The sequence below is a fragment of the Bidens hawaiensis genome, unplaced genomic scaffold, assembly GCF_021521415.1.
Source record: "Bidens hawaiensis isolate Kalapana, Puna unplaced genomic scaffold, B.hawaiensis_p1.1 tig00011311_1, whole genome shotgun sequence".
NCBI lineage: Eukaryota > Viridiplantae > Streptophyta > Magnoliopsida > Asterales > Asteraceae > Bidens > Bidens hawaiensis.
In genome coordinates, this window is record NW_027491882.1 from 244,210 (window position 1) to 258,549 (window position 14,340).

The 14,340-nt window shown below is 38.2% G+C and overlaps 1 protein-coding gene and 1 pseudogene across 1 annotated transcript; both read right to left on the bottom strand.

The window, feature by feature from the left end:
- Window positions 1–6,060: 6,060 nt before the first annotated feature.
- LOC143537724 (peroxidase 43-like) lies at window positions 6,061–8,105 on the bottom strand. Its single transcript, XM_077031430.1, has 4 exons — window positions 7,880–8,105; window positions 7,605–7,787; window positions 7,354–7,516; window positions 6,061–6,485 (listed from the first exon to the last, which is right to left on the bottom strand). Exons 1-4 carry the CDS (start codon window positions 8,090–8,092, stop codon window positions 6,061–6,063), a joined length of 984 nt encoding a protein of 327 aa, XP_076887545.1. The 5' UTR covers window positions 8,093–8,105.
- A 4,908-nt stretch (window positions 8,106–13,013) lies between these two features.
- LOC143537725 (vacuolar iron transporter homolog 4 pseudogene) lies at window positions 13,014–13,616 on the bottom strand (annotated as a pseudogene).
- Between the last annotated feature and the right edge of the window lie 724 nt (window positions 13,617–14,340).

The window sequence follows — 14,340 nt, forward strand, 5'->3', positions numbered from 1 at the left end:
GATAACAATCTTTGAGGCATGCTTTGTTTAAGTCTTTGAAATCTATGCACATGCGCCATTGTTTGTTATTCTTCGGTACCATGACGGGATTTGCAACCCATGTTTGATATCTGCTAACGCGTACAATGCCCGCGTCAAGGAGTTCCTTGACTTGGGTTCTACACGCGTTAGCTTGTTCCGCCCCCATTACTCTGCGCTTTTGTATGACTGGCGTAAAAGCCGGGTCACACTTCAGCTTATGCTCTGCCTTACTTCGAGGTACACCAGTCATGTCAGCTGGTGTCCATGCGAAGATGTCAGCGTTTTTCAGTAGTAAGCGTTTGAGTAAGGTGACCGTGGGATCAATGACTGTTGGGCCAATGGTAACGGCCTGGTCAGGGTATTTGCCATTGAAGGCCCATTCTTCAGGTTCGGTGATAGTTGGTTTAGCCATCTTTGGTTTGGGTTTAGATGAGACAGATGCGATGCATACCTGGGGAATGCCGGTGATCATCGCTACACCCTCAGCTGTTGGCCATCCCATCATGCCGTGGACTGAAGATACCACGGCGTTGAATCTTGCCATCCCGTCTCTCCCGAAGAGAATGTCGTATGTGTGGTGTGGCTTCCTCATTACGACAAAGTCCACTTCTTCTGTGCGGGAGTGTTTCCCGTCCGAGAGAGTGACGGGGAAAGATAGGATACCCAGGGGGGTGTTTGTGCTGCCGTCGAACCCTTCCATCGAGGCGTAGACCGTTTCCAGGCGTTCCTTGTCTTCATCATCTAGCTTGTCGAAGAACTGCCTGTACATCACCGTTGACGAGGCGCCGTTGTCAGCAAGAGTGCGTGAAGTGATGTAGTGCCCCAGCTGACTTTTGATGACGATAGGGCCTTCTTTGCTTGGTCCTCCTGGCACTCGCGGGAAGCGCACCTCAGCTTCCTTCCACGCGCATGGTTCTGTCGTTCGTCTTTTTCTTCCTGTGATGTTAGTATGAACCATGTGGATGCTGATGTCAACGGGCTTTCGTCCATTGCCTTTGTACCGTTTCTCATTCCTCCCTCCATTCTTGATTGATGCCACAAGGTGTGCAAGTCTTCCATCCTTGACGAATGTTTCAACTATATTCTTCAAGGATGTACACTCCTCTGTACTGTGACCCTTTGTCCCGTGGAAGTCACAGAATTTGCTCTAATCCGCATTAGGGCGTTGCCGGATCATTGGAGCTTTTGGCCATGGGAGTTTTTCGGTGGCAAATATCTCCGTGACGCTTTTGGTGAGTGGCGTCCACCGGTGTTTTCGGCTTGAAGGGTGCGTATTATCCCTTCCGCTAATAAGAGGGCGAGAGCTGGATGAGGTGTCAAAGTTTACCCTTGACTGCCAAATACCTAGCTTCCTCTTTTTGTTCTGTCGGGCGATCCGAACATTGTTTTCTCTGGTCCTCTGCGTGTAGAGATGTGTACTCTGGGGAAGGTCCCTACCCAGTTGCTTCTCCGTCTCGGCAAAGCGCTTGGCCGCCGTCATGATGGCATCCCATGTGGATGGCATGCCGTCCTTACCCGTCAACGTGCGGATAAGCTCTGGGTATTCGGCACCCTGGATGAAAGCGGCGCGAACAAGATCTTCACTTATGTCGCCCAGACTCAGTTTTTTGGAGTTGAAGCGAGTGATGAAGTATAGTAAAGATTCATCCTCCTCTCTGGCGCAGTTGAGGATCGTCCACTGTTCTTCAGTATATTTCCTCTGTTGACTGAAGTGTTGGCTGAACTTGTGCTGAAAATCCGCCCAATCATAGATGTGGTGGACCGGTAAACGATCGAACCACACTCTGGCTGCTCCAACCAACATCATCTGGAACATATAACACCACGTGGGTTCCGTCCAGTTGCTGACGGTTTCCCCCGCTATGAATATGTTCAAATGATCGTCTGGGTCGGATATACCATCATATGTGCCGATGTTGGACATCTGTTTGGTACTTCTTGGGGCGATTGCTTCCGCAATGTCCCTTGCAAACTTGGAGGTTCCCGCATTTGCGGCAGTTGGTCTAAAGGTTTTGGAGAAGTCACGTGGGTTTCCTCCCGCGTTCCTTGGTTTGAAGGTTTCTCCAAAATTCCTTCTTGGTTGGAAGTCCGTTTCCTTACGCTTCCCTTTCGCCCTGTGGCGAGGGTTTGCGTCGGTGTCGGATTCCTCCCGATCATCGTCCGAGTACTCGCACTCACTGTTCTTGTTGAGCTATTGTCGAGTACTTCCGAATTCGTCAGCCTGTTGGAGTGAACGCAAACGTTCATCCAACTCAGCTTGGAACTCTTTCTGACGTGCTTCGGCCCACGCCTTAACTTGACCGAGTGTTTGGCGAGGGAGCCTCGCCTGTTTCTCCAACTGGGCATCTTTGAACCTAGTGAAATATTGTTTACTGCACTTGCCCCGGCTTGGGTAACCGGGGTAGTGTTCGTAAAATTTGTATAACCGCCGGTGTTCCCCCCAGTAGCTGGGGTTGTGGTTACCGGGGTTTCTTGGTCACTTACTGGCCTTGGGACCGGAGTAACGTTAACCATTTCTTCAGAAATTTTGAAAAAACTGAGAATTAGTTCTAGCTTTTATGCACGGATGGCGCCAATGAAGAAACACTAATCGACCCCGGGCAGATTACGGATAATCTGGGGGTTAAATAGATGTTTCCCACGAGGGTTAGGTCCGGCAAAGAAGGATGTTCTTCAGATGACCTGCAAAACAAACACCGTGAGCTCGTCACTGAGAAGGGGGGGTTCCTCCTTGTGACCACCCTCCGGCGTGAGAATCAGACTAGATTGCTCTGAATATAAGTGTATATTGAGAGAAATAGCTAGTGAAGGTAAAATACCAGGTGATCCTACCGTTCCAAGGTGTTGGAGTATTTATAGCCGAAGGTAGGTTTCCAAGCAGGTACAGCCAGCTGTATAATATTCATGTTCTACCAACTACGGGCTACGCACGTGCCATGCTGGTTGGTGGGTAGGCAGCGGCTGATAGTGACCAGGCCGGCTGTGTACTATTCCTTTTCCACCAACTGCAGGCTATGTGCGTGCCACGACAAGGGTTGGTAAGTAGGCAGCGGCTAATAGTGACAAACAGTACTAGAGCATGCTCCTCGTACTGTTTGTCGGTGAGCTGTCACCCTGTGATTGGTTCATGGGCTGCTTTGGTCAGATCTTGTCTATTTTGTCCATACCTTGGCAGGTATAGTACAAAAGATCTTCCAGAAGCATACGGATTGGCTCATTTGGGCGGGAGTATTCCCGCCTTGCTCATTCCTTCAGGTGACACTGAATTATTTAGTGCCTTGTGCGTGTAGCCTTGCTATTAGTGCGGGTAGCCTTCCCTGATGGCTTGTATCCGCAGCTGCGGGGACAGGCGGGGTACTTCACTATTGGGAGGCTTTCCCTGTGGTAACAGCTGGCGTACTGCGCACAAGGTCTTCATCTCTGAGCATGGTGGGTCCTGCGGAACCAGTTGGTCCTTGCGCAGACGTCTCTCTTCAAGGTGAGTCTTGCGGGTCCAACTAGGCTCTGCTGGGACCTACCTCTTCATGTTTCATGTGTGATTATAAGCCCATCTTTATTTTTATGTTTCATGTGTGTTAGGATGATGTTTCATGTGACAACTATACTTTCATATTGACGTCTGTTTATCTGTTTAAAAGCCAAATTTTAAATACTACTTTGAGTAGAGTGAAAGCCATGTAATATCTTTAGAAAATTATTGACGATGTAAAAATGTGTTTCAAGATCATGTGTTCATGAGTGATTATAATCCCATCTTTATTTTTATGTTTCATGTGACGACTATATTTTCATATTGAAGTTTGTTTATCGGTTTAAAAGCCAAAATTTAAACACTACTTTTGAGTAGAGTGAAAGTCATGTAATATCTTTAGAAAGAAAAAACAATATATGTAATCATTTGTAGTAATTGAAAGAACTACGTCAATCGGCTTAAGGGATTAAGGTAACTAAGTACACTTTTTTATTTTCACAACAGAACAATTATGATGGGATCTTAATTTTGAGTTGTAGATGAATCAAAAGTTACACCGTTATGATTTAAAGCATACTTTTTCGCAAAAAAAAAAACACAAAATCAAGCATTTGTCTATATGTAAATCAGTATATATCATGCGTCTTTATCTTTATCTTTTTTTTTTTCTTTCAGTTTGTTGATGGAAAGAACATGCGTGTGTTGTCAAACCATAAATTTCATGAGTAGATTATGATTCGCTTATGTAGTACCAACTAGATAATGGTGGACAAGCATTGTAGATAAAATTGACGGGGGTTAACTGGTTCGGGTTCGTCAGGGTATCGATACGAAAGTACCGGTACTTATATAACTTACGATATCAAAATTTTTTTTAATTCAACTATGTTTTTAACAAAATTTATGTCGGAATGTCGAAAAACAAATTAAACACGGCTATAAAAACCATAAAAGCATATACTGGTAGCGCTTACATTAATAACTAGACATGTGCTGTTTGGCCAGAGTAGGTTCGGTTCGTCACGGTACCGTATGATAAGGTACGAACACAATATAGCTTACAATACTTAAAAGAATACTGCACTTTGAATCACGTCGAGAGAAAGAAATTAAATATAACTGCATGTTCAACTTTTAAAAATATTAACGAACATAAGTTATTAAAGAAAACTATTTGATTATTATAAACCATGAATCAGATAAATCTGAAACACATATAACTAAAAAATAGTACCCAGTGTAATTAGGTGTAATTGGTAAATTGATATATATCATATTTACAAAGTTAGATTTGAAGTTAGCATATACGTTTTATGTTAGAATACATCTAAGTTCAATTGGTATATTAAAAAATTGTATGTTTTAGTTTTAATTCTTAAGTTGCTCTTGTCTTGTTAATGAGACTTGGATATTTGACAAGCGGGCTTGGAGTTGATCCAGCAGCTGATGGGCTTGGAACTTGGTCTATAAGTTGGGTTAAAGTTGGAGACTATGGGCTACGTTGTGTACAAAGCAATAGTGTGTACAACGTGTATATGATTATTTCCCTTTCGGTTCTTCTCGTTTATCTTAGGAGAATTTGTGATCATATTGCGGATTTGATTTCATATTATCATTCCCGGTTGTCGTTTGCGTTTCAAATTCATCATACTGTAAATCTAAATTCATCAAATTTAATTACATTTGTTTGTTCTTATATTTGTTCTTGGGTAAAAGCTTGTGATTGGGTTTAATAAGGTGAAACTTACGATTTCTGACATTTTATTATACTAAAATAAGTCAATTAAAGAATTCACTTAAACCAACCAAGGAAAAGATGAGATGGGCCTCAAAAAGGTTGAGAAGGACATGTGTTGTTATTATTAGTTAAAATACATTTGTTGTTAATTAAAAGAAACATGATCAAATATATTTTATTCTTAATATCATAACAGTAATCAATTTGTTGTTATTATTAGTTTTATTTTTATAGGTGTTTGTTGTTATTTTTTGTTCGTATTTGCTAATTTTTTATTATAAGATGTTTTAAGTATTTGCTTATTATATTTTGTTGTTATTATTAGATTTTTTAATTTGCTGTTATAAGTATTTATTGGTATTTGCTGTTATTATTTTGTTCTTAATTTTGATTCTTTTGTTGTAATTTTAGGTTTTTTTCTTTGTTATTATAAATCATTGTTTATATAGATTGGTATTGTAGTAGATATTGTTTCTTACGTTCTCATTTTTTTTTTATAAATTGGTATTAATTCTTACATTCTCATGTTAAGATTAAAATATACATGAATCTTCCCCTTAATTAAAACGTGTAATAATTTCATAAGTAACTTTTATACCAAAACATTTACTTATATCTTTCTTACGACTTTAATTACGGAGCGAATTTTTTCTCATGTACTCATGATTACATTAAAGCAACTATATATTTTATCAATACAAATTCTCTACAAAAATACAAATCAACATAACATATAATTACACTGATCTGTTCATAATAACATTAAATAATATCACTTGTTTATAAACCATTCATAGATTCACTTCGAAATATAACAGAAACAGTTCTGCTAATCATTAAACGTGTTACACACGCGTCTAATCTCTCCTCTTCGACCGGTCTTAACTCCGATTCGACCCATTTTCACCATGGACTCGACAAAATCCGCTTCAAAAGATGGTAGGAATGATTGGTTGGTAAATCCCAAATACGAGTCCAGAATATGTCTTGTCACTGGATCGTCCATCAGCTCCGCATCAGATTGTAACACTGCAAAGCCGTTCCTGATATTTTCTAGGATATGAGTGTCAAAAGTTTCACCGCTATTATGATCCATCGGTACCCTGAAATCTATGTCTCCATTTGGAGGGCAGGCGTCCATCAGTTCTGGAAGGAGATCCTCATCTATGCTCGGGTCTGGACCACCGCGCGGCGAGGAATTGTAGAGCCGATCCATAAGGAAGAAGCACGCGGTTGTACCAATAGTATGGGCACCTAAAAGTTTTGTCATCATAAAGTAAATAAATAATAGTGAATTAATTACTTCTCTCATTGTGTTTGACATTTTGAATCAAAACAAATATATATGTTAGAAATGTCTTATAAAATTCCTAGCAAGTACATGCAAAACGTGAACATTGCTCACTTTGAAAAAATGATAGGACCAACATGTTTATTAATTAAGCTATTGTCTATAAAGCATTTTGATGTTGTGGCCGTTTCACCTTCGTGTATCTAGCCTAGGAACTTAACCTTAGTTTTTCATTCATGTAGTGGCGGAACTTCAATACATAATTTAGAAGGGGCAGAAACTTGAGCATTTAGATATGGGGGCTTGAAACTTATAAACGTTTAACGTATCATATAATTTATTTTCTTAAACATAAAATTGTGTTAAGTAATTTAAATGAGCTATTTATACTTCTATAAAGAAAAAAAAAACAAAAGTAACAAACAGAGGGACTAGTGCCCCCTCCCGCCCCTTAAAAGGTTCGTCCATGCATTCATGCATGGAACCATCGATCTTTTTTCTTTTGAATTGAATGACATAATTATGTCATCTGGGATACTTCTACCCAAGATCTTCCAACTCCTAGGCTTTTTTTTTTTAAGGTTATATCTTTGTCAATGGGCCACCAACCCCATTGGTTAATGTAAAGTATCAATTATTTTTCAGCCATGTTTTAGATACTGTGTTTGAGTGATGGGAGATGTTACAAAACGTCTCCAAGTTCTTACCTCTCAAAATGTCTACCAACTATGCATCGCCACTAAATCTGCATGGCCGCATGGGATATAGATATATAAATGCATATCCAATATATGTGTATGTATAGCGAGAGGAAACGAAAGAGAAGATTACCATTGAGAACCACAAGGTCTTTAACATTTAGCCCTTTCTCAAAGAACTTATGTTTAAGAAGCTTAACTGAGTCACTAATATCAGGCATCCTGGCAGCCAATGATCTATTTGAAACAAATCCATCTCTTCTACCAGTTTCAACTTCATAAAATGGCCCAAAACTCTATATATATATATCAACCAAACACAAACATCAAATCATCCACACAAACACACAAAAAACTGTAATTGAAGAAGAATAAACGACATACAATAGAAACAGCATCTCTAGCAGCAATGGCAACAATGTCAGCACAAGAAACCACACCAGGGCACTCAAACTCTAACCGAGCTTTTGCCTCTTCTACCACATCAAAGCCCTTCAATCCTTGATGCCGAGGTGCTTTTTTTTCTGAAATCCGTCCATTATCGATCAGAATCGATCCATCACAACCCTGAAACTCAACTGAATTATCATCAAATATAAAAGCCATATAAAACCAAAAAAATTATGTGCTTATATAGTGAGTGAGAGTAACTAAAGAACCTGCACAAAGCAGTCATGAAAGTGAAGCCTGAGCATTTGTGCAGGAACTTTTGGGTCGGAGTCAGTTGCATCCCTAATAACGTCACGAACAATGAATTCTGCATCCGGGCATGTGTTACTGTAAAACCCAATTTTCAGACGAGCTTCTGAAATCCCAATTAATATAGAACATGATATGATCATGACAGACATTCCTATTAACATGTTATTCATTCTTCCTATGCAGTGTATGTGAATTATAATACAAGAGATAATTAAGTGGCATATAAGGTGAAAATGATTTATGAAAGAAACATAGGAACATTATAAATATAATAAATGTATGATTGATAATATATCAATGAATACATACAATTAATTTTTTCATATTATAGATACTTGCAAAAATGATACATGCCTTATTTGTGAGCTTTTGTGTGAAGTCGATGAAACTTATTGCGTAGCTACCATTTTTGTACAATTTGTAACAATTGACAATTCAATTATATGTTCTTTGGGTAAATACAGTAATTTCACATTTGCATCCAACAATACTAATGAGTAATGAGAGATTTTGTTCACACATTATTTTTCGTGTTTCTATTTATTATCTACTTAATTTAAACGCTTAGGTAAAAGAAGACGCAATTACTTTTTAAGTAATGGACGGCTCAGTAAATATTAATGAATTCGAGAAAATAAGTAAATAGTTGCAGTTATGATAAATTAGAGTAATTTGTCAAAGGCGTGTTGAATACCATATGCGTACTAGTTACGCATATATACGTTTATTTTCTAAACGTTGGTGATATATTGGACACTGACGGACGTATTTATTGGGACGTGCAAAACTCGGGAAGGAACCACAATGACACACGAAACATAGAAACCGCAAACTACATAAGTACATAACATAAAATTTTTAACGAAAAACAAATTGCTTATGGTGATCTGCTAATGAAGGTGGCTGATCCATCAAGGATGCTCAGTCATCAGCAATGCATAAATTGCCAAGGAATTGACCAATGGAAATAAGTTCCTACAGACAACAACTAACTAACTAATTAAGTTTGGATTTACCCACGTTAGTGGTTCATTGGCAGCTGTCATTGATAATCTCAACTTTGTAATACTTATCAAGGGATTACTGACGTGGTTTATTTTCATTTTCTACGTTTTTGGCCTTCAGTATGATCCCTTGGCGAGACCAATTACTGACATATTTTGAAATGTGGTACCATCAAAAAAGGTCATGAAGTTAGCAACCGAATACTTTTGTGGCAAAACTATCGCAAGCCGCCTTTTACCCAAAGATTTGCTGTCGGAAAAAAAAATCAGTTTTCTATTAGTGAGTTAGGATTGGATGAAAAAACAGATACCTCATTCAAATCGGTCACAAACGAATAATTAAAAGACTGAAGAGATAATCTAAAACTAAAGATCAAATTTTATTTGCAAAACAATTGCTAAGAACCAAGGTTGTAAATGTCGCTAGGCGGACCTCGGGTGACCGACTGGGGAGTTGTGAGTACTCGGGATTACTCAGAGAGTACTCGGTGCATGGTAAAAATAAAGAAAATTAATTTTTGAATATTATATATTTTGTCAAAATAAGCATCATTTACGTCAAAAATGTACTCAAGCTGACTCAGTGACAAAATAAAGAGAATTCACCAAAATAAAAAAAAATAATGCCGGTGGAGGTGATGGTGACAGCAGCGCCGGTAGTGGCGCTAGTGGTCTGGTAACAGCGGTGGTCGTGATGGTGGCGATAACGGTGATGGTTGTGGCAGCAACTCTGATAGCGTAACTATCAGGTAACATCAATATTCCATTAATAATAAATTATAATTTAGTTATCTATTGTGTTTTGTTGATATTTCGGTTTAACTTTTCATTGCTCAATTATTATATGTTAGTATGTTACCAAAAGATATTTTGTCAATTGTCATTCCATTATATATTCTGCATCTATAAAGACTGTTGTATGTATTTTTATAGATTTGCTAACTTTTTATATTACATGAGATTTGTTAAGTGCAAAAAATAATAAAATTCGTTATTTGAAATAAAGACATAAAATTAAATATAAAAAAAATGAAATCTATAGTGCAAATGATAAGAAATCTAGAATCTCAAATTTACATATTTGAAAAAATCTCTTTATTTACAGCATCAGTAGTTTATCACAAGCATTCCCTATTCATACATTTTGTAGGTTAAGTTGTTTTTGTAAATGATCATATTTATTTTGTTGAAATTGATTATGTGATAAATGTTTATGAAATAAAAAAAACTCGAATTGACGGATTCCAAAAAACAAAGAATTCGGTTTTATATTTATTTAGCAAAAAAAAACCTTAATTGTAGGATCCCAATTTTTTTTTTACAATTAATCATAGTTTTAATGGTTAAAAGTTTTTATAGAAACCATGCTATAACTCATGGATCAAATCAATTTCACCCATTATCCATGGATAACATAAATTAAAGAGAAGAGAGATTATAAATTAGGGGGAATTTAAATTTGGATGTTGTTAGAAAACACAAGCATCATTATTTTTGTTTATTAGTAGAGTAGGATTTTCGTGTATAAGCTAGTCAAGTGAACGTTTACAAATCTCAAAATGAAGCTAATACTAGGGATGAGCAAATTTGATATTCGTACCGAAATCGATACCAAGGGTTTGAGTTTTTGGGACCGGTAGGGTACGGTACTGGTACTTCCTGAATTTTACCTTAAATACTGATACCGAACCGATACCAAACATTTTAGTACCAATATCAAAAATTTACGATTTTCGAGATCAGGATTTTCGGTACTAGTACGGTATCGAACTCATTCCCTAACTAATACCATTCAAGATTATAATCATAATAGAATATTTATTGGAGAGAACATGGTGCTTCTTAGACAATTAATTCACCATGTACCATAATACCCTAGCATATACTAGATAAGGACACAACAAATCACTAGGAAGGTGGAAGCCTGTGTAGGATGGCACTTGCATAAAGAAATGATGAGATCGGTTTTTGGGAATCTAATTCCAAGCTAATTAAATTACAAGGAGAGTTCCACACTAAAGTTGTTAAGTGTGACATCGAAATAATAGAGGAATGTGGAAAAATAGACATTAACTTCAGCACACTTAGAAATAAACATGTTCACCAACTAATCATAAAATTAAGGACCAACTATTCTCATACCATTTGACATCTAATCCCACACTCAGAGCTAATGCTCATCCACACGCCCAATGGCAGACCAAATAGACGTGCAAGGGCTGCCGTGATTTACTAACACAAAGAAGGCAACCATCGGATGGGCACAAAGACGTACGGTCGTCAATAGGTAGTCAAAACAACCATCAGATACAACATAAACGGCCATCTGTGTTCTCTATCAATGATCGTTTTATATGAATAGCATGCGTATGATTGTCTCCAGACATAGAGCTCATACTAGGTGGTCATTTTCTTTTTTTACTTTTAGTTGATCATTGGATTAGTTTATTGGAAGTTAATCGTAATCTAGGTGGCTTCACATAGAGGTGCACAAATCGGGTTCACCTTGAAAACCCGAACCGGTTCGGAACCGGTTTTTTTCACACCGGGTAGAAAATGAAACCGGTTCCAGTCAGGAACCGGTTCGGTTCCCGACCCGAACCGATGCCCAAAAATGCAATCTTTTAGGAACCGGGTAGGTTGGAACCGGAACCGGTTTTTACGTAAAAACCGGTTCCACCGGTTTTTTTTTAAATTTAAACATTATAGCCGTTAGGAACCGGTTCCAACGGCTATATAACCGTTTTAGACAGTTGGAACCGGTTTTTTAACTATAAATAGGTTATCTTCTTTCTATAAATAGCAAGGTTTGTTTGTGTACTTGTTAAACCACTCCCAAAACTATAAAACACACTCCAAACCACAATTAACCTTAAACCGACAACAAATGGCAACCAATGATGACGTTGTTATGGTGATCGAAACAACAAGATGCCCCGATGTTTGGGTTCATTACGATTTGTGTCTCATGACCGACTCACATGAGTTGGCACGTTGCAAATATTGCTCGAAGTTTCTTAAAGCAGCGTCCAACTCGACATTACGAAAACATACGAATAAGTATTGTCGAGAGAAAAGAAGAATGGAAGCTAAAAAAACGGAAGTGGGAGAGTCTTCCGGCTCTACAACCCAAAAATAAGTATTCCCGGGTTAAAACGACGGACTTTGTTTTTTATGTTTTAGATGTTATGTTTAGTATCGTTTATGTTTTAATAATGTTAGTAATAGTTATTTTTTAGAAAAGAGGTTTGCAAAAGGAGTAGTATTATAGTTTGTTTTTGAGTTTGGTGGTGAAACAAGTAATGGAAACAACTTATATATAGGTTTGGCCCAAAAACCGGTTCCAACGGCTATATTACCGTTGGAACCGGTTCCAACGGCTAATTGGTGTCTAAAAAAACCGGTTCCAACGGCTATATTACCGTTGGAACCGGTTCCAACGGCTAGTTTGACTTTTGTTTGACCCTTCAAAAAAACCCGTCGGAACCGGTTATTCCGGGTACGAACCAAACCGGTTCCAATTAATAACCGGGTAGGAACCGGTTTGGGACCGGTACTGACATATAAATATTAGAACCGGGTACGATTTTCGGGTACAAAAATACCAAAACCGGGTATTGTTCCAACCGGGTTGGAACTGGAACCGGTTCCGGTTCGGTTCCACCGGTTAGGTTCCGGAACCGGTTTTTTTGTGCACGTCTAGCTTCACATGTAAAGCCGCGATCAAGAATTTGAAGATAAGTTGGAATCCATTTGTGTTTATCAAGTTGTTGGGTCTAGATGTATATATAGTATTAGTATTCGATTTAACAGTCTATGATTATAGGTTTAGTAAGCTATTTAAAGGGTTTGAGTCATAGTAGGTTATGTTTTGTTCTAGTTTAAATACCGAGTCCATGGTTAGGTTTGGATCTGGGTCAAGCTTGTGAGTCGTGTACTCGTGTTTAAAAAAAATAATTAATGCAACAAAGATTCTAGCAAGGTGTTTGTTCAAATATCATGTTTTATTGCTACTGCTCGATCCAATGCATAACTATGAGATATGTGAAAAGTTCTTATATCAACAGCAACCATGCCATATTAAACAGGGAAAATACAACATAGGGAAACACTAGAGTCCAGTAGAGCCTATCCACTTGGTTAATGCAAAAGTAATGGCCATAGCCATCCACCCTCCAACCACAATCCTTAAACAAGACTTCACTACTGGAGTCCTCCCTAAATAAGCTCCAATCCACCCAAAAACCACAAGAGCCAAGCTCACTGTGGCCACCACCACACCAAGCCTAACCTTATGGTCCACTATAAAAGCAGCAGCAAGTAAAGGCACCATGGCCCCCAACATAAATGCAACCGCTGACGCTAGAGCCGCCTGAACGGGATTCGGGAACGCTTCTTTCTCGGTTCTGTTATCTCTCTTCATCTGAGCCACTTCTACATCTCGTTGGAAGCATACCGAAACAAACTCACCAATTGCCATGCTACATGCACCAGCAACTAAACCAGCAAAGCCTGTAAGAATCATGGCTCTGACATCATGTTTCACTGCTCCAACTCCCATCATCAGGGACGATACAGAAACCAAACCATCCGTAGCTCCGAGAACAGCAGCACGAAGCCACTGGCCCCTTTGGGAGTAGTTGAAATCTTCCTCAGAAACCGGAATGCATACATCATTTTGTGCAGCCATTGTGGTGCAAGAAGAAAAGAAGATATTAATATTATGCCACAGAGAGTGATAAAATGAAGCAAGTTGTGAAAGATTGAGTCCCTCATAGAGGATATATAGTATGTATGCGTGGCTCTACATTCCCAGATAATCTATATGTAACTGTAGATAGTGCAGAAAGTTAAAAATAGTGTACAACCAACAAGCCTCCAATAATTACATTTATTCCAATAAATAGATAGAATCCTGTCTCTGTCCCCATGCTGACAGTCTTACAACTTACAAATGCCTTTGCATAATGTTCTTGATTATTTTCTACTAATCTACTTTGCAACAGGCCGGTAAATCCAGTAATGAAATATATATATATATATATAGCATGTTATTATATATCCTTGTACATAATGAGATGAGCTGAGATGAACATGTGATCATCTTCCATTTGTTAGTTATTTTAACACTTGTGTTCTGATTTCTTCATGCTAGTTTGATCAAGAAATTTTGGGAGCTTGACTATTAATTATTCCTTAAACCAACTTATCCTATTCAAATTATTCATGTCAGTTAACATTTTGATCTTCAAAGTGTATCATAAGTGCAAACAGTCAAAAATAAATAAATAAATAAATAAAAATAACTAACAGTTCCACAAGAGGAGACTATGTAAGATTGTAAGCCACCAAAATTAACCATAACCGAACAAAACCGACGGTTATGGTTAAGTGAATATGATTAATTGACCATG